Source organism: Pristiophorus japonicus, chromosome 10 (assembly GCF_044704955.1).
Source record: "Pristiophorus japonicus isolate sPriJap1 chromosome 10, sPriJap1.hap1, whole genome shotgun sequence".
Taxonomy (NCBI): Eukaryota; Metazoa; Chordata; class Chondrichthyes; family Pristiophoridae; genus Pristiophorus; species Pristiophorus japonicus.
In genome coordinates this window covers 119,233,105-119,252,040 of record NC_091986.1, presented here as the reverse complement: position 1 = coordinate 119,252,040, position 18,936 = coordinate 119,233,105, and the positions used below count along the sequence as shown (strand labels likewise).

Sequence of the window (18,936 nt, the reverse complement as noted above, 5' to 3'; positions counted from 1 at the left end):
TTGTTAATTTTTGCAATTTTTTAAAAATGTTTTTTTTTGGTGGTGGTAGGCCTCAGGCTAAAGTTGGCGAGGACCGTGCAACACCGATTTTTACCGACTGTCGCATTTTTTTTGCCAGTTTTACCCCCTTAAAAATGGTGACGTTTTTAGTGGTATTTTGTCTGTAAAATAATGGGGGGGGAAACGATATCGCCATATTGCCAAAAAACTGAATTTCTAGCCCCATGCAAGAGCTCCTTGTTTTGTGCAGTTTTGTTTTGCGCGGAGATGTAAAAGGGACATATGTCAGAAAAAGGATTCAGAGATGAGTACGCAAGCCATCTTAAATAAGTGTATGAACATGTAGCATGAAGGAACTTTTTGCTAGCATAGTAGTTGGTGCTTGGGCAAATCTGTTAATGGGTAAAACAACAGAAAATCAGGGGGAAGTATTCAAAAAATAATTTAATGTGATACAGAACCAGTTTGTACCCCAAGGGGCGAGAGCTCTACTTGCCAAAAAACTCACCATGGATAACTAAAGAGGTAAGGGACAGCATAAGACTAAAGAAAAAGCATACAAAAATGCAAAAAGTAGCACAGATCCTGGCAAATGGGAAAGATACAAAGTACAGCAACGGGTCACAAAACAGAGAGTACGAGCTATAAAAAGGGAGTATGAAAAGAAACTTACAAGGGATATCAAAATCAATATGAAGAATTTTTACAATTACATTAAGAAAAAGAAGGTAGCCAGGAACAATGTTGGTCCCTTAAAAACTGAAAATGGTGATACTGTCAATGATAGAGAGGAAATGGCGCACAAGTTGAACAATTACTTTGCGTCAGTATTTATAGTAGAAGAAGCAGCATGCCAGAAACCCCAAGGAAACTAACTTTGAATCGGGGACAGGGACTCAAAAAAATTAATGTAAGTAAAATAACAGTAATGAAGAAAATAATAGCACTAAAGAGTGAGAAATCCCCAGATGGTTTCTGTTATGTTTGTAAACTTGTACAGCCACCAGAGGGCTCATCCCCTGGAGTCCCAAGGGATCCCACAATCCCTTGGGAGCACAGGTACTTAAGGTGGCCTCACAGGCTGGAGAGGCACTCTGGAGACCTGCAATAAAAGACTACGGTCACACTTTACTTTGAGCTCTCAGTATCCAGTCAGACTCGTTATTCATACATAACAACTGGCGATGAGATACAGATGACGAACCCAACGATGCAGAGAACAGTGAGCATCTTGGAGAAATTCTCGGAGGGAGGTAATTGGGAAATCTTCGTGGAGCGACTCGACCAATACTTCATGGCCAACGAGCAGGAACGAGAAGTGAACGCTGCCAAATGAAGGGCGATTCTCTTCACTGTCTGCGGGGCACTAACGTATGGCCTCATGAAAAATCTGCTTATTCCAGGGAAAACCCACAGAGAAATCAAATGATGATTTGTGCACACTGGTCCGGGAGCATCTGAACTCGAAGGAAAGCGTTCTGATGGCGAGGTACCGGTTCTACACCTACAAAAGGTCTGAAGGCTAGGAAGTGGCGAGTTATGTCGCCAAGCTAAGATGCCGAGGAGGACATTGCGAATTTGAAGGACGTTTGGAGCACATGCTCAGAGACTTTTTCGTACTTGGCATTGGCCATGAAGTGATAATTCACAAACTTTTGGCTGTAGAGACCCCAACCTTGAATAAGGCCATAGCGATAGCCCAGGCGTTCATTGCCACCAGTGACAATACTAAGCAAATCTCTCCGCACACGAGTGCTGCAACAAGTACTGTGAACAAAGTGGTGATGTTTTCAAATCGCAACATACAGGGCAGGCCCCACTTGCCTGCAGCTGTACGTCTGCAGATGTCTGAGTCCACCATCAAAGGTAATGAATGTAAGGCCATTAACACCTTGTTGGCACTGCGGGGGTGATCATCGTTTCCATTCATGCCACTTCAAAGGGTACGTTTGCAAGGGCTGTGGAACAATGGGATACCTCCAACATATGGGCAGGTGAGCTGCAAATCCTGTTAATCCTGCAAACCACCATGTTGCAGAGGAGGACAGATCCACAGCGGATCACGACGAACCAGGGACCCAGACCGAGGAGGCAGAGATATATGGTGTGCACACATTTACCACAAAGTGTCCCCCGATAATGCTGAAGGTTGAATTAAATGGACTCTCTGTGTCAGTGGAGCTGGACACTGGCGCGAGCCAATCCATTATGAGCAAAAAGATTTTCGAAAAATTGTGGTGCAGCAAGGCCTCAAGGCCAGTCCTGACTCCCATTCGCACGAAACTGAGAACTTACACAAAGGAACTGATTCCCGTAATCGGCAGTGCTACTGTAAAGGTCTCCTACGATGGGGCGGTGCACAAGCTACCACTCTGGGTGGTACCGGGCAATGGTCCCATGCTGCTCGGCAGGAGCTGGCTGCAAAAGATACGCTGGAACTGGGACGACGTCCAAGCACTCTCGTCTGCTGACGACACTTTGTGTGCCCAGATCTTAAACAAGTTCCCTTCGCTGTTCGAACCAGGCATCGGGAAGTTCCAAGGAGCAAAAGTGCAGATCCACCTAATTCCGGGGGCACGACCCATCCATCACAAGGCGAGAGCAGTACTGTACATGATGAGAGAAAGGGTAGAGATCGAGTTGACCGGCTGTAACAAGAGGGCATCATTTCGCCGATCGAATTCAACGAGTGGGCCAGTCCGATTGTTCCAGTCCTAATGGGAGACGGCACCGTCAGAATCTGTGGTTATTACAAAGTAACTAACAATTGTTTCTCCCTGCAGGATCAGTACCCACTACCAAAGGCTGACGACCTTTTCGCTACACTAGCGGGAGGAAAGACGTTCACGAAGCTGGACTTGACCTCGGCTTACATGATGCATGAGCTGGAGGAATCATCGAAGGGCCTCACCTGCATCAACACGCACAAGGGTCTCTTCATTTATAACAGATGCCCGTTTTGGAATTCAATCAGCCGCGGCGATATTCCAGAGAAACATGGAAAGCTTACTGAAGTCAGTCCCGCACACGGTGGTCTTCCAGGACGACATCTTGGTTACAGGTCGGGACACAGTCGAGCATCTACAGAACCTGGAGGATGTTCTTAGTCGACTCAACTGCGTGGGGCTCAGGTTGAAACGCTCGAAGTGCGTTTTCCTGGCGCCTGAAGTGGGGTTCCTGGGGAGAAGAATCGCGGCGGACGACATCAGGCCCACCGATTCGAAGACGGAGGCAATCAAGAATGCACTGAGGCCACAGAACATGATGGAACTGCAGTCGTTTCTAGGACTCCTGAACTACTTTGGTAACTTCTTACTGGGTCTCAGCACACTGTTAGAACCACTGCACACCTTACTGCGTAAAGGAGACGAATGGATATGGGGCAAAAGCCAAGAAAATGCCTTTGTAAAAGCTAAAAAATTGTTATGCTCAAACAAATTGCTTGTGTTGTATGATCCATGTAAGCGTTTGGTACTAGCATGTGATGTGTCATCATACGGTGTCGGGTGTGTGTATTGCAACAAGCTAATGAATCTGGGAAATTGCAACCGGTTGCTTATGCATCCAAAAGTCTGTCTACGGCTGAGAGAGCCTACAGCATGATTGAAAAAGAAGCGTTAGCGTGTGTCTATGGGGTAAAGAAAATGCATCAATATCTGTTTAGGCTAAAATTTGAATTGGAAACAGACCATAAGCCACTAATATCCCTGTTTTCCGAGAGTAAGTGGATAAATAAAAAATACATCGGCCCGCATCCAGAGCTGGGCGCTCACGTCCACATACAACTACGCCATCCACCACAGGCCAGGCACAGAAAACTGTCGGTGCTCTCAGTAGGCTGCCATTACCCACCAAAAGGGTGGAAATGGCGCAGCCCGCAGATCTAGCCATGGTTATGGAAGCATTTGAGAGTGAGCAATCACCCGTCACAGCCCGACAGATTAGAACCTGGACGAGCCAGGACCCCTTACTGTCCCTAGTAAAAAATATTGTGCGCTTCACGGGAGCTGGTCCAGTGTCCCCGTGGAAATGCAGGAAGAGATAAAGCCGTATCAGCGGCGCAAAGCTGAAATGTCTGTACAGGCAGACTGCCTTCTGTGGGGCAATCGAGTAGTAGTCCCCAAGAAGGGCAGAGACACTTTCATCAGTGACCTCCACAGTACCCACCCAGGCATCGTAATGATGAAAGCGATAGCCAGATCCCACGTGTGGTGGCCCAGTATCGATGCGGACTTAGAGTCCTGCTGCACAGATGCTCGCAGTTAAGCAATGCACCCAGGGAGGTGCCACTAAGTTTATGGTCTTGGCCCTCCAAACCGTGGTCCAGGGTCCATGTCGACTATGCAGGCCCGTTTTTGGGTAAAATGTTCCTTGTGGTTGTAGATGCCTACTCCAAATGGATTGAATGTGAGATAATGTCGGCAAGCACATCCGCTGCCACCACTGAAAGCCTGCGGGCCATGTTTGCCACACACAGACTACCTGATGTCCTTGTGAGTGACAACGGGCCATGTTTTACCAGTGCTGAGTTCAAAGAGTTCATGACCCGTAACGGGATCAAACATGTTACATCTGCCCCGTTCAAACCAGCATCCAATGGTCAGGCAGAGAGAGCAGTGCAAACTATCAAGCAGGACTTGAAGAGGGTAACTGAAGGCTCACTGCAGACTCGCCTATCCAGAGTTCTGCTTAGCTACTGCACGAGACCCCACTCGCTCACTGGGATTCCACCTGCTGAACTGCTCATGAAAAGGGCACTTAAGACAAGGCTCTCGTTAATTCACCCTGATCTACATGAACAGGTAGAGAGCAGGCGGCTTCAACAAAGTACATATGATAGCGCTAATGTGTCACGCGAAATTGAAATCAATGATTCTGTATTTGTATTGAATTATGGACAAGGCCCCAAGTGGCTTCCGGCACTGTCGTGGCCAAAGAGGGAAGCAGGGTGTTTCGGGTCAAACTTTCAAATGGACTCATTCACCAGAAACACTTGGACCAAATCAGACTCAGATTCACAGACTATCCTGAGCAACCAACTTTGGACCTTACCTCCTTTTGACCCCCAACATACACACCAGTGGCAACCGACACCGCGGTTGGCCACGAAGCAGAACCCATCACCCGCAGCAACCCAGCAGGACTCACCACACCAGGCAGCCCAGCAAGGTCAGCTGCACAGCAGCCCAGCGAGGACCCAACAAACGATTCACCAAAACCAGCATTTGCACCGAGACGATCAACCAGGTAAAGAAAGGCCCCAGATCGACTCACCTTGTAAATAGATACACTGTTGATTTTGGGCGGTGGTGGTGGTGGGGGGGGCGGGGGGGGAATGCTGTTATGTATGTAAACTTGTATATACCTTGTACAGCCACCAGAGGGCTCATCCCCTGGAGTCCCAAGGGAGCGCAGCGTAGGTTTACCAGAATTATACCTGGACTTTAAGGGTTAAGTTACGAGGAGAGATTACAGAAATTAGGGATGTATTCTCTAGAATTTAGAAGGTTAAGGGGTGATCTAATCAAAGGTTTCAAGATATTAAGGGGAACCGATAGAGTAGATCAAGGGAAACTATTTCCGCTGGTTGGGGATTCTCAGACTAGGGGGCATAGTCTAAAACTTAGAGCCAGACCTTTCACGAGTGAAATTATTAAACACTTCTACACACACAGTTCGAGAAGTTTGGAACTCTCTTCCACAAATGGCAGTTGGTGCTCGATCAATTGTTAATTTTAAATCTGAGGTTGATAGTTGGGCCAAAGGCATTCATGATCTCATTGAATGTCAGAACAGGCTCGAGGGGCTGAATGGCCTACTCCTGTTCCGATGTTGTCCCAGCACCCCTTTAAAGAATGCCCCCTCACTGATTATTTGCTTGAAATACCCTCTGAATATGTTAATTAGATGACTCAATAGATAAAATCACTTTGGTGCCCCATATGTGCAGGATGTGCCTGAAGTACAGTGGTCCTGACATTCTTGGCTCCATTCCTCTATATTTCCTATAAATGAAGTAATGATTATACAGTTAATATTTTAATACCATCATTTAGGCACATCAACATACCGAGAACTGCTGTTGACAGGAAAAGGAACCAAAACTACATGTTCATACTAAATATTAATAGAACAAGTGGAGACTTTGTAGTGATTTTGAGGATGTAAAGTCTTGCCTCTATTAACAATTGTAAATCTCATTCTTGTGGGTTATAATGTCTTCTGAAACTGTTTGATTTTTTTGTAATCTCACTCTATAATGAGTTTCCTGGAACGTGTCTAACTTCAGGTTGTGCCAGTGTGCATATGTAGTGGTTTTGACCGTAGGATTGCTTTGGCTAGAATTTAGAGGGTTAAGGAATGATCTGATCAAATTTTTCAGGATATTAAGAGCAACGGATAGATAGAAACTATTTCTGCTGATTGGGGATTCTAGGATGAGGGATCATTAGTCTAAAAAGGAGTGAAATTAGGAAACAATTCTACAAATCTTGGCCGGAATCTTCCCAGCCCTGTGAGTGTGGGTTTGGAGGTGGGCTCACTGTCAAAATGGCCATGATTGACAGCAGGGCAGGATCCCACTCTGAACCCGCCTCCTTGCGAGTTTAGAAAGTGCCGGGTCTGGCTGCGGTTCACAGACTCGACACCATGCAACGGGCCAGTCAATTAACATAATTGAGAGGTACTTGAAAGGTTTTTTAAAAGAATTTTACCAGGTACTTACCATTTTTCCAAGTTTTTCAGGAGATTCGGGCTTCACGTCAGGTAAGTGTGTCGGGTTCTCAGTGACTCTCCATTCCTTTGACTAGTTGACAGCTGCAGAAGTGGTATAAAAGCTACCATTTCACAGGTGTTCACTTTCCAATCTCAGAAGCTGAAGCCTTCAGAATTTGGAAGACACTTTTGAGTTGTATGCAGGTTGGAAGTATTTGCAGTGAACTCTCTATCCACTGTCACCTCCTTGGAGCAACCTCTCTCACCACTGACAGATCATTTCTGTCATCTCAACTTCAGCTGCCACCTATTCCATTAGCATTGGCGGTGCCCTTGAAAAATGTCACCTTGGTCCTCAGAATCCCACCACGATCAACCCCAACACCAACATCACTAAACACACCAGCATTACCACCAACACCAAATTTCTCCACAATCATTTGATGCTGCACAGGGCATCAACACCCAACCAGATTGCTGCCTGGAACGCCAGGGATGGCCTCACCATGGCCATATTTACTTCACTTCACGCTGTACACCTGATGTGCCAGGTTGGTACCACCCCACACCAGCACCATAAAGCATCCCTACAATGCCCAAGCCATTCCTTTCACACTCATCACCATTGTGGGGGGTACCCTTGTGTCTCACCATTCATGACAACTCATTAAACCACTTCCAAAAGTTCACATAAATATGTCCAAGAACGCAAAGTGTTCAAAATAAAGATTTCAGTGTTTGACAACATATTAGCAGAAACTTTACATGAACATTGGCTAAAAGACCCAAGTGCCTATACTTATGTGTTAGTTGGTATGATTGAACAAGGGTGAATGTGAGATGTGGCCAATGAAATGGAGATGTGATAATGTAGATTTAGAGGGATGGGTGGAGGTGCAAGGTAAATTGGTGTGAGTAAGGATGTGCAGGAGAAGGGTAGGGAAAAGTGATGGGGATGTGATGAGTGGCACAGCATGATGAGGTTGATTGTGGCTTTGCAGTAACATTTTGTGATCTACTGAGATCACAAAAGCTTCTATAGATATGTGAAGAGAAAAAGATTAGTGAAGACAAACGTAGGTCCCTTGCAGTCGGATTCATGTGAATTTATAATGGGGAACAAAGAAATGGCAGACCAATTGAACAAATACTTTGGTTCTGTCTTCACGAAGGAAGACACAAATAACCTTCCGGATGTACTAGGGGACCGAGGGTCTAGTGAGAAGGAGGAACTGAAGGATATCCTTATTAGGCGGGAAATTGTGTCAGAGAAATTGATGGGATTGAAGGCCGATAAATCCCCGCCCCAGAGTACTTAAGGAAGTGGCCCTAGAAATAGTGGATGCATTGGTGAGCATTTTCCAACAGTCTATCGACTCTGGATCAGTTCCTATGGACTGGAGGGTAGCTAATGTAACAGCACTTTTTAAAAAGGGAGGGAGAGAGAAAGCGGGTAATTATAGACCGGTTAGTCTGACGTCAGTAGTGGGGAAAATGTTGAAATCAATTATTAAGGATGAAATAGCAACGCATTTGGAAAGCAGTGACAGAATTGCTCCAAGTCAGCATAGATTTATGAAAGGGAAATCATGCTTGACCAATCTTCTGGAATTTTTTGAGGATGTAACTAGTAGAGTGGACACGGGAGAACCAGTGGATGTGGTGTATTTAGACTTTCAAAAGGTTTTTGACAAGGTCCCACACAAGAGATTGGTGTGCAAGATCAAAGCACATGGTATTGGGGGTAATATACTGACGTGGATAGAGAGCTGGTTGTCAGACAGGAAACAGTCGGGATAAATGGGTCCTTTTCAGAATGGCAGGCAGTGACTGATGGAGTGCCGCAGGGCTTAGTGCTGGGACCCCAGCTCTTTACAATATACATCATTGATTTGGATGAAGGAATTGTGTAATATCTCCAAGTTTGCAGATGACACTAAACTGGGTGGCGGTGTGAGCTGTGAGGGGGACGCTAGGAGGCTGCAGGGTGACTTGGACAGATTGGGTGAGTGGGCAAATGCATGGCAGACGCAGTATAATGCGGATAAATATGAGGCTATCCACTTTGGGGGCAAAAACGCGAAGACAGAATATTATCTGAATGGCGGCAGATTAGGAAAAGGGGAGGTGCAACGAGACCTGGGTGTCATGGTTCATCAGTTTTTGAAAGTTGGCATGCAGGTACAGCAGGCGGTGAAGAAGGCAAATGGTATGTTGGCCTTCATAGCTAGGGGATTTGAGTATAGGAGCAGGGAGGTTTTACTGCAGTTGTACAGGGCCTTGGTGAGGCCTCACCTGGAATATTGTGTTCAGTTTTGGTCTCCTAATCTGAGGAAGAACGTTCTTGCTATTGAGGGAGTGCAGCGAAAGTTCACCAGACTGATTCCCGGGATGGCAGGACTGACATATGAGGAGAGACTGGATCAACTGGGCCTTTATACATTGGAGTTTAGAAGGATGAGAGGGGATCTCATAGAAACATATAAGATTCTGACGGGATGTTACAGTTTAGATGCGGGTAGAATTTTCCCGATGTTAGGATAAGGGGTAGGCCATTTAGGACTGAGATGAAGAGAAACTTCTTCACTCAGAGTTGTTAACCTGTGGAATTCCCTGCCGCAGAGAGTTGATGCCATTTCATTGGATATATTCAAGAGGGAGTTAGATATGGCCCTTATGGCTAAGGGGATCAAGGGGTATGGAGAGAAAACAGGAAAGGGGTGCTGAGGGAATGATCAGCCATGATATTGAATGGTGGTGCCGGCTCGAAGGGCTGAATGGCCTACTCCTGCACCTATTTTCTATGTTTCTATTGGAGGTTTGCGCCACTGCAGCCAACTCCTGACGACATCCCTGCTTGTGCCCTCCTGTGCAATGTGCAACCAGGCTATATTGGTATCCTGGAGAAGTCTATTCCGCCCATTGGAACAGAAGAGAACCACACTGCGTGTTGTTACTCCCTCCGTAAGCATCTGGAAGGAGTCGAGGGACAGCCTGGGTGCAGGCATTCTCCTTTGTGCAGTGCTTGTCAGTGTTTGCATCACTTCCATGCTGCAGCACACTGACTGACCAATTGTCAAAATAAATGTGACGATGGCCCCTTTAAGAAAACTGGCTGATGACATGTCATCAAATGACATCATCAGTCCCGCTTCCTTCAATTGGCCAAGAACCTCAGAGGGCGGGCATAACAAGCCCCAGCAACGGAAGATTCTTCACACAGTGCAGGCCACCTGCCATCGAACCCGGCCAAAGGGTGCTATAAGTTTGGAACACACTTCTACAAACAGCAACTGATGCTTGATCAATTGTTAATTTTAAATCGGCGATCAAAAGCTTTTTGTTAACCAAAGGTATTAAGGAATATGGGCCAAAGGCAGGTATATGGAGTTAGGTCGCAGATCAGCCATGATCTAATTGAATGGTAGAACAGGCTCAAGGGGCTGAATGGCCATAATATGGTGGAATTCTGCATTAGGATGCAGAATAAAACAGTTAATTCAGAAACCATGGTCCAGAACTTAAAGAAGGCTAACTTTGAAGGTATGAGGCGTGAATTGGCTAGGATAGATTGGCGAATGATACTTAAGGGGTTGACTGTGGATGGGCAATGGCAGACATTTAGAGACCGGCTGGATGAACTACAACAATTGTACATTCCTGTCTGGCGTAAAAATAAAAAAGGGAAGGTGGCTCAACCGTGGCTATCAAGGGAAATCAGGGATAGTATTAAAGCCAAGGAAGTGGCATACAAATTGGCCAGAAATAGCAGCGAACCCGGGGACTGGGAGAAATTTAGAACTCGGCAGAAGAGGACAAAGGGTTTGATTAGGGCAGGGAAAATGGAGTACGAGAAGAAGCTTGCAGGGAACATTAAGACGGATTGCAAAAGTTTCTATAGATATGTAAAGAGAAAAAGGTTAGTAAAGACAAACGTAGGTCCCCTGCAGTCAGAATCAGGGGAAGTCATAACGGGGAACAAAGAAATGGCGGACCAATTGAACAAGTACTTTGGTTCGGTATTCACTAAGGAGGACACAAACAACCTTCCGGATATAAAAGGGATCAGAGGGTCTAGTAAGGAGGAGGAACTGAGGGAAATTCTTATTAGTCGGGAAATTGTGTTGGGGAAATTGATGGGATTGAAGGCCGATAAATCCCCAGGGCCTGATGGACTGCATCCCAGAGTACTTAAGGAGGTGGCCTTGGAAATAGCGGATGCATTGACAGTCATTTTCCAACATTCCATTGACTCTGGATCAGTTCCTATCGAGTGGAGGGTAGCCAATGTAACCCCACTTTTTAAAAAAGGAGGGAGAGAGAAAACAGGGAATTATAGACCGGTCAGCCTGACATCGGTAGTGGGTAAAATGATGGAATCAATTATTAAGGATGTCATAGCAGTGCATTTGGAAAGAGGTGACATGATAGGTCCAAGTCAGCATGGATTTGTGAAAGTTGAGATCATGCTTGACAAATCTTCTGGAATTTTTTGAGGATGTTTCCAGTAGAGTGGACAAGGGAGAACCAGTTGATGTAGTATATTTGGACTTTCAGAAGGCTTTCGACAAGGTCCCACACAAAAGATTAATGTGCAAAGTTAAAGCACATGGGATTGGGGGTAGTGTGCTGACATGGATTGAGAACTGGTTGTCAGACAGGAAGCAAAGAGTAGGAGTAAATGGGTACTTTTCAGAATGGCAGGCAGTGACTAGTGGTGTACCGCAAGGTTCTGTGCTGGGGCCCCAGCTGTTTACACTGTACATTAATGATTTAGACGAGGGGATTAAATGTAGTATCTCCAAATTTGCGGATGACACTAAGTTGGGTGGCAGTGTGAGCTGCGAGGAGGGTGCTATGAGGCTGCAGAGCGACTTGGATAGGTTAGGTGAGTGGGCAAATGCATGGCAGATGAAGTATAATGTGGGTAAATGTGAGGTTATCCACTTTGGTGGTAAAAACAGAGACAGACTATTATCTGAATGGTGACAGATTAGGAAAAGGGGAGGTACAACGAGACCTGGGTGTCATGGTACATCAGTCATTGAAGGTTGGCATGCAGGTACAGCAGGCGGTTAAGAAAGCAAATGGCATGTTGGCCTTCATAGCGAGGGGATTTGAGTACAGGGGCAGGGAGGTATTACTACAGTTGTACAGGGCCTTGGTGAGGCCACACCTGGAGTATTGTGTACAGTTTTGGTCTCCTAACCTGAGGAAGGACATTCTTGCTATTGAGGGAGTGCAGCGAAGGTTCACCAGACTGATTCCCGGGATGGCGGGACTGACCTATCAAGAAAGACTGGATCAACTGGGCTTGTCTTCACTGGAGTTCAGAAGAATGAGAGGGGACCTCAGAAACGTTTAAAATTCTGACGGGTTTAGACAGGTTAGATGCAGGAAGAATGTTCCCAATGTTGGGGAAGTCCAGAACCAGTGGTCACAGTCTAAGGATAAGGGGTAAGCCATTTAGGACCGAGATGAGGAGAAACTTCTTCACCCAGAGAGTGGTGAACCTGTGGAATTCTCTACCACAGAAAGTAGTTGAGGCCAATTCACTAAATATATTCAAAAAGGAGTTAGATGAAGTCCTTACTACTAGGGGGATCAAGGGGTATGGCGAGAAAGCAGGAATGGGGTACTGAAGTTGCATGTTCAGCTATGAACTCATTGAATGGCGGTGCAGGCTAGAAGGGCCGAATGGCCTACTCCTGCACCTATTTTCAATGTTTCTATGTTTACTTCTGTTCCTATCTTCCACGGTGGTAAAAGCCCTAACTACTCTGCCTGACTTTCTACATGTAGCTCTGCCAGGTTATACACATCATCTACCCACCCTCCTACTACTCATGCACCATGTTCAATTCCAAATAGGTTCTGTGAAGATTTGAAGAAGGAATTGCAAGAGCCAGAGGAAGAGAAAGTTCAGGATTTGCTGGTGCAGGCTGTAGAACACTGCTTTATTGGGAGAAGCTTTATCTTTGGAGTGAAGGTAATTTCTGTGGGAGTTTTTGTACTGGAATGGGCTTTTCTAAAAATGAAGAGCCATATATTGCATTTTCCTACCTCTGGTTACAAAACAAATTATTTCAGCCAATAATTTGATAGTGATTAATAATACTTATTATTCATATATTTGGACACCATAAAATGGTACAAACATCCTGGTAAACTGGATTATACATCTTGCAGAATAATATAGAATGCAATTTTTAAGGGAGCTGGTAAAATTTGTATGATGAACAAAGACAGAACCACTGTTGCATGACCTCCTGCATTTGACTTTACCAAAAAAGCTTTATAATATTGAAGAGCAGCTTTTATATTAATATTATGCTAAATTACCTCCGGTTCATTTATGTTTCATTTGTCACTTGCTATAGCTAATGAAAACTCCATAATATTTAAAATGTGAACATTAATTAAGGAGTTTCTATTTTAATAAAAACAATTTTCTCCTGCCTGTATTTTTTTTTAAATATTTAAAATAGTCTTTTCTTAAGTCTGCTGAAGATCTTCTGAGTTGGTATGTGTCCCAAACACATCAGTGAGTGTCTCTGATTGTAGGAATGCAGATCAACATTATTCCCAGTTCCAGAGGACAATCCTAAAGCTTCAAAACAAGTTTAAAAAATCCAGCACCAGCCAGGACACTTAAGTCCCACCTTCACTCCACTTTTGTTATGATCGTCGATATGATGTTGTTGTTCCTGCTACCTATTAATGCTTCTTAAGACAAGAAAAATCTCTAAGGCTACAGAAATTCAAAAACATCAGATAGGAAAAAAAACAGCTGCTCCATCTAGCCTGTTGCTTACAGTTGCGATGCCTTATGCATCACATCAAGAGACTCCTTACCTCCTAGATGCCATGTAGTGTCCTCCTAAGAAATATCAAAAACCCATGGCCAATTAAGGAAAACAAATATGTAAATTTCCCTCCAGGCAATTGAAACTAGTCTGGAAGACCACACTCACCATTACTTGCTACCTCACTCTTGTATGATGCGATCTCCACCTCAGCTAAGAACAGGTTCAGCTCACTTGAAGGTACATCGTGAATCAGCACTCAATTGAGATAAACACTACTGCCATTTTGACTTGAAATCATTTATTTAGAATGAAGATAGCAGGCCCTGTATTTGTGAGGTGAATCAGCTATATACAGGTGGAATTTGCAGATCCAATTTTTTTGCAGGTCAGTCAATTTTACATTGAGGGCTTTTGAAATGGATATGAATGTGAGAAATGATTGCAAACTTCAGCTGCAATTTAACGTCTTTGTTCGTTGTATTTATCTAATATTTAAGAATGTATATTTATATAATCTATAACTATTTAAGAATTTTTTTTTTTTTATTCACAGGCATCTGAATCTCAAACTGGTGGACTGTCATTTTGTAAGAGTCTCTTACAAACGACCGCTAACAAGAGTAGATATAAAAAAGACCTGGCAGCCTGCCAGATTACAGTGCCAAACACTGCAGTCTATGGGTGTACTGTGATCAATTATTACAAAAAGCTTTTGGATTCAGCCAGTCTCAAATATTTATCTCCCATTTCACTGCTATCTGATAGTCCTTTAATTACTGTTGACCAATCTAGTGACATGATCAACAACTTGACGAGCTTGTTGTCTGGTAACACTCAATCCTACACACAGATAAATGGTGCTCACCGATTATCAAACTCTTGGCAGCAGGATTTTGCTCTTACTTTATCCTCTATTGATTGCATTACAGTTGAAGAGTTTTCAACAGCAGAAACTAGCCGAGCTGGTTCAAAGTGGAACATCAGACCCCCTGACCAAGTAGAGGAAGCAACCCAGAATAGGAAGTGTAATAAAAGTACCTTGTCAGCTTTTGCTACTTCAACTTCTCAAAATAGCAGTGATATCAATGTCTGTAGTACAAATACAATGGTGAGTCTCCCATCTAGTTTAGAAGTACAAAGTTTACTGAATAATGACTGTAGAAGTCAATATTATATTACTAGTTTTGATGAGTTACAGGAAGACTGCCTCAAGTCAAGCTTCAATACCCAATCTAATGGCAAAGACAGTGATGTGTTTCAGTCTGCGAATAAATCTTGTAGTCTACTAGAAGACAGCTTGGATTACATTGACTCTACATTATGGAATGACTTGCTGTTTTCAGAAAGTCTAGGGGAATTTATAGCAAAAGTGAAAGCAAATCGGGAGAGATGTGATGAGGAAATTGGATTGCTTGCTAGTGCGACTGCTGATGATGGTTCCATACATTCCTGCAGTTTGATAAAAGTAGAAACTGATAGTCGTCAGAATGGAGCTCAAGGGCAGAATACAAGATCCAGAGAAGTGAGTACAGATTCTACTAACTGCAATTTAACAGGCTTCAGAAAAACTGGAAATAAAGAAAACTTCTATTGTGTTGATTCTAATAATCCAAAGAATGTCGTAGATGGGCTAGTGCTTGTGGATGGTTTCAAAAGTGATGATGTCACAGAAAAGGAGGTTTCTCTAGCAACAGCATCACTCCTTTGGTCAGGTGATGACTCTGACATTGAGCACACTCCCAGTCAGGAGGCAGTTGTACAGATTTGCAGTACCTTCATAAACCCTGCAAGTGCAGGCAATTGCAGCACCCAGCCTGTTCAGTCATGTGAACCAAAGCTGCACAACAATCAGGAGGAACAGATGGGTGAATGTTCAAGTTTTCTGCCTAAATGTAAAGCTACTAAAGTTAACAAACTCACTGACTCCTTTTACACTACAAATGAATCTTATTTATTGAATAGTGTTAACTTTCAAACACAATTGGCTTTTGCCAAACAGCTTCTAAAAATGAAAAAAATTGACACTGAGTTTCAAGCTCAAATGTGCATTAAAGGACACAACTTAGATAAATGTGACATGGAACCTGTAAGTAGATCTCAACTGTCGTATGTTCTTAACCTCTATAAAAATAGCGCATTCCAAAATTTGTGTACCAGTCCTACTGAGCAAGAGTACAACATTTCTGGAGATCTCTTCAACGATACAGGAGGCAATAAAGAGGAACCATCATTATGTCTCAGTACAAAATGTATTTTATCTAAACCGACATCTGCATCTAAAGCGTTCTGTAAAACGAACTTTAAGCCCAATGAGCAGCAGTGTAATATTTCCCTGTGCTTAAAAGGAGCTGCTGATGCTTTGGAAAACCAGAACAATAATAGTTCTCCAGAGAATGATTCGCAGAACTTGTCTGAACATGACTTTTCAGACTCTCAGGACTTTGTTCCATTTTCTCAGTCTACTCCTGTTTCAAGATTTCAAAGTTTAAAATCTTTCAGGGGGAGAAAAAATAAAGCGCTCAAGATGTCACCCTATGTTAGCACAAGTCCAATGCCAGCTGCTTTTAGACAAAGGCAAGTAGGTTTATTTAAAAATGGTCAACTTGAGCAGCAATCACTTCAAATTCAAAATGTGTTTCAACAGCAGTCTGGGAGCAATCAAACCTCTGTTTCATCAAATTCCTCTCTGTTAAGCAACAGCTTAATTAGCAAATCTTATGAGAATGATTCTGATGAATGGATTCCACCTTCAGCAACCAAAACTCGAAGAATGTCGTCTAATTTATCTTCTTGTGTCTTTAATATACACAAATCACGAGGTGTTAAACTGTTTACACATGTGTTATATGCCAATGCTGCTATGGAAACTGCTGACTCAAAGACTACAACAGAGGGCAACAAAGAGAATGACAGTAGCAACCAGTGCAGGGGGGACCCATACATGAAAAGGCCACCGGCAGGAATGCATACCAAACCATCAGTACAGCAAAAAGTATTCAACTCAACAAAGGTTCTTCAGGACAAAACAGAAAAACTTGGGCCACTTGTTTCTAGTGAAATTCAGATTAGGAAATGTTTAAAAGTGAATGACTTCACCCCAGCTGCTTTTCATTCATTTTATGCAAAGAGTGAGACACCAAGTTGGTGCTCACCAGAACTATTTACAGCAAGTGCAGAGCTTTTTGAAGATGAGTACCAGTCACTTTAAAAGAGTTTCTGACCAGTGCTAAACTAAAAGAGATCTACAGCCAGTTTCTTTTCAATAAGGAAGAAAATGAGTTACTACTTAATGCACTTTGCACTTTTTGTAATACAGATATAATGGTGAATTTCTGGGGATGTTCTTCTGATCGTCCCCTGTAACTTTGGAGGAAGAGCTACAAAAAAGCCCTGAAAAAACTTCCCTGCAGCCGAGCGGGACTGTCGCTGCGGAAATTGATTCCATGGTGTCCCTTTTGATCAGTCTATTAATTCTTTATATTAAAAGATAATCTGAACTATACAAACCTGCAGCTAGTACTGGCTTAAAGGAATTTTTCACTAACCCTTAAAAAAGATGACTCTTGTTTAATGATGATTTCTTGATTACCTTCAAAACTGCTTGAAATTTATTGGTTCTAGGGGTAAAAGTTTTTTCCAGATCTCTCTCTGCTGGGGAATTGGGCCTGTGATTGCAAATTGTTGTTTTTAAATGTAATTTGCCATTTATATAGCACCTTTTTAAAGTAGTAAAATGTTCCAAGGCACTTCACAGGAGCATTATCAAAAACAATTTGACACCGAACCACATAAGGCGATGTTGGGGCAGATGAGTAAAAGCTTGGTCAAAGAGGTAGGTATTAAGGAGCATCTTAAAGCAGGAAAGAGAGGTGGAAAGGCGGAAAGATTTCGGCAGGTAAATCCAGAGCTTGGGGCCAAGGCTGCTGTAGGCACGGCCACCAATGGTGGAGCGATTTAAAATTGGGGATGCACAAGAGGCCAGAATTGAAGGAGCGCAGATATCTTGGAGGGTTGTAGGGCTGGAGGTAGTTACAGAGATGGGGAGGGGTGAGGCCATGGAGGATTTTGAAAACCAGGATAAGAATTTTAAAATCGAAGCGTTAAAATTTAACTAAGAAAAATGCAGTGGTAAGCGTGTGGGCAGGTTTAAGGCTGAACTATCTTGCACCCTTTAGGCAAAATAACTAAAACTAGTGATAAAAGAAAGAGATCTGGGTGTTGTTTTACATCTCTAAAGATCCATGACCAATGCCATGCCATTATAGCTAAAGCGAATAGGGTGTATTTACAGGGCAATTCACTATAAAGCAAAGCATATACTAGGACAAAAGGGTAAGATCTTGGTTAGGTGTTCAAATTTGGTCTCACTTGTTGGGTGACATTGAGGCTTTGGAAAGGGTGCAGGGCAGGTCCACATGATTAATTCCCAGTTTGAAGCATCTTACTTACCGAGATAGTTTCAAAGAGCTGATAAGTGGCAAGTAACATTTGCGTCGTACAAGTGCCAGGCAATGACCATCTTCCACAAGAGTGAGCCTAACCACCTTACCTTGACATTCAATGGCATTAGTATCACCGAGTCCCCCACCAGCAAAATCCTAGTGGTCACTATTGACCAGAAACTTAGAGGGTTCAACTACATAAATGCTGTCGATACTGGAGGAATTCAGAGGTGGGATATTCTGCAGCAGGTGGCTCACCACTTGACTTCGCAAAGTCAGGAGAGTGATGGAATATTCACCACTTGGCTGGATGGGTGCAGTTGCAACAATATTCAAGAAGCTCGACGCCATTTAAGACAAAAGCGTCTGCTTGATTTACACCTCGCCCACTAGTTTAAACATTGATCCCCCTCCACCTCTGGCGTACAGTGGCTGCCGTGTGTTCTACCTGCAGGATGCATTGCAACAACTCGCCAAGGCTTCTTCGATAGCATCTCCCAAACCTGTGGCCTCCACCAACTGGAAGGACGAGGGCAACAAGTGCTTGGGAACAGCAACACCTCCAAGTTTCCCTCCAAGTCATACACCATTCTGACCTATATTGCCGGTCCTTCATGGCCACTGGGTTAAAATCCTGAAACTCTCAACTTACCAACATTATGGGAGTACATTCCCCACATGGACTGTAAAGGTTCAAGAAGGTGGCCCACCACCATCTTCTGAGGTCAACTAGAAATGGGCAATAAATTCCAGTCTTGCCAGTGACGCCCAAATCTCGAGAGCTTAAATAACTAGCGTGATTATATTATGACATGCATAACTCAAATTTCTGTCGCAAATTGTGAAAACTACTAATACTTGTACGAGGAGATAGGCGGAATTAGTTTTTACTTAAAATGTGTTCAGGCATTTCACACCAGGTGGCAGCAGAAACATATGGAGTATCATTCTAATTCAAGAGGATAAAAGTA

The 18,936-nt window shown here is 43.7% G+C and overlaps 1 protein-coding gene across 1 annotated transcript in view; it reads left to right on the top strand.

Annotated features, from left to right (window-relative positions):
* Nucleotides 1-16,731, top strand: part of ddias (DNA damage-induced apoptosis suppressor) — a 58,270-nt gene extending 41,539 nt beyond the window's left edge. Inside the window, exons 4-5 of the mRNA XM_070891293.1 lie at nt 12,586-12,703; nt 14,077-16,731. Coding sequence (XP_070747394.1) covers nt 12,586-12,703; nt 14,077-16,731 — 2,773 coding nt within the window. The remainder of the gene's footprint in view (nt 1-12,585; nt 12,704-14,076) is intronic.
* The last annotated feature ends 2,205 nt before the right edge of the window (nt 16,732-18,936 follow it).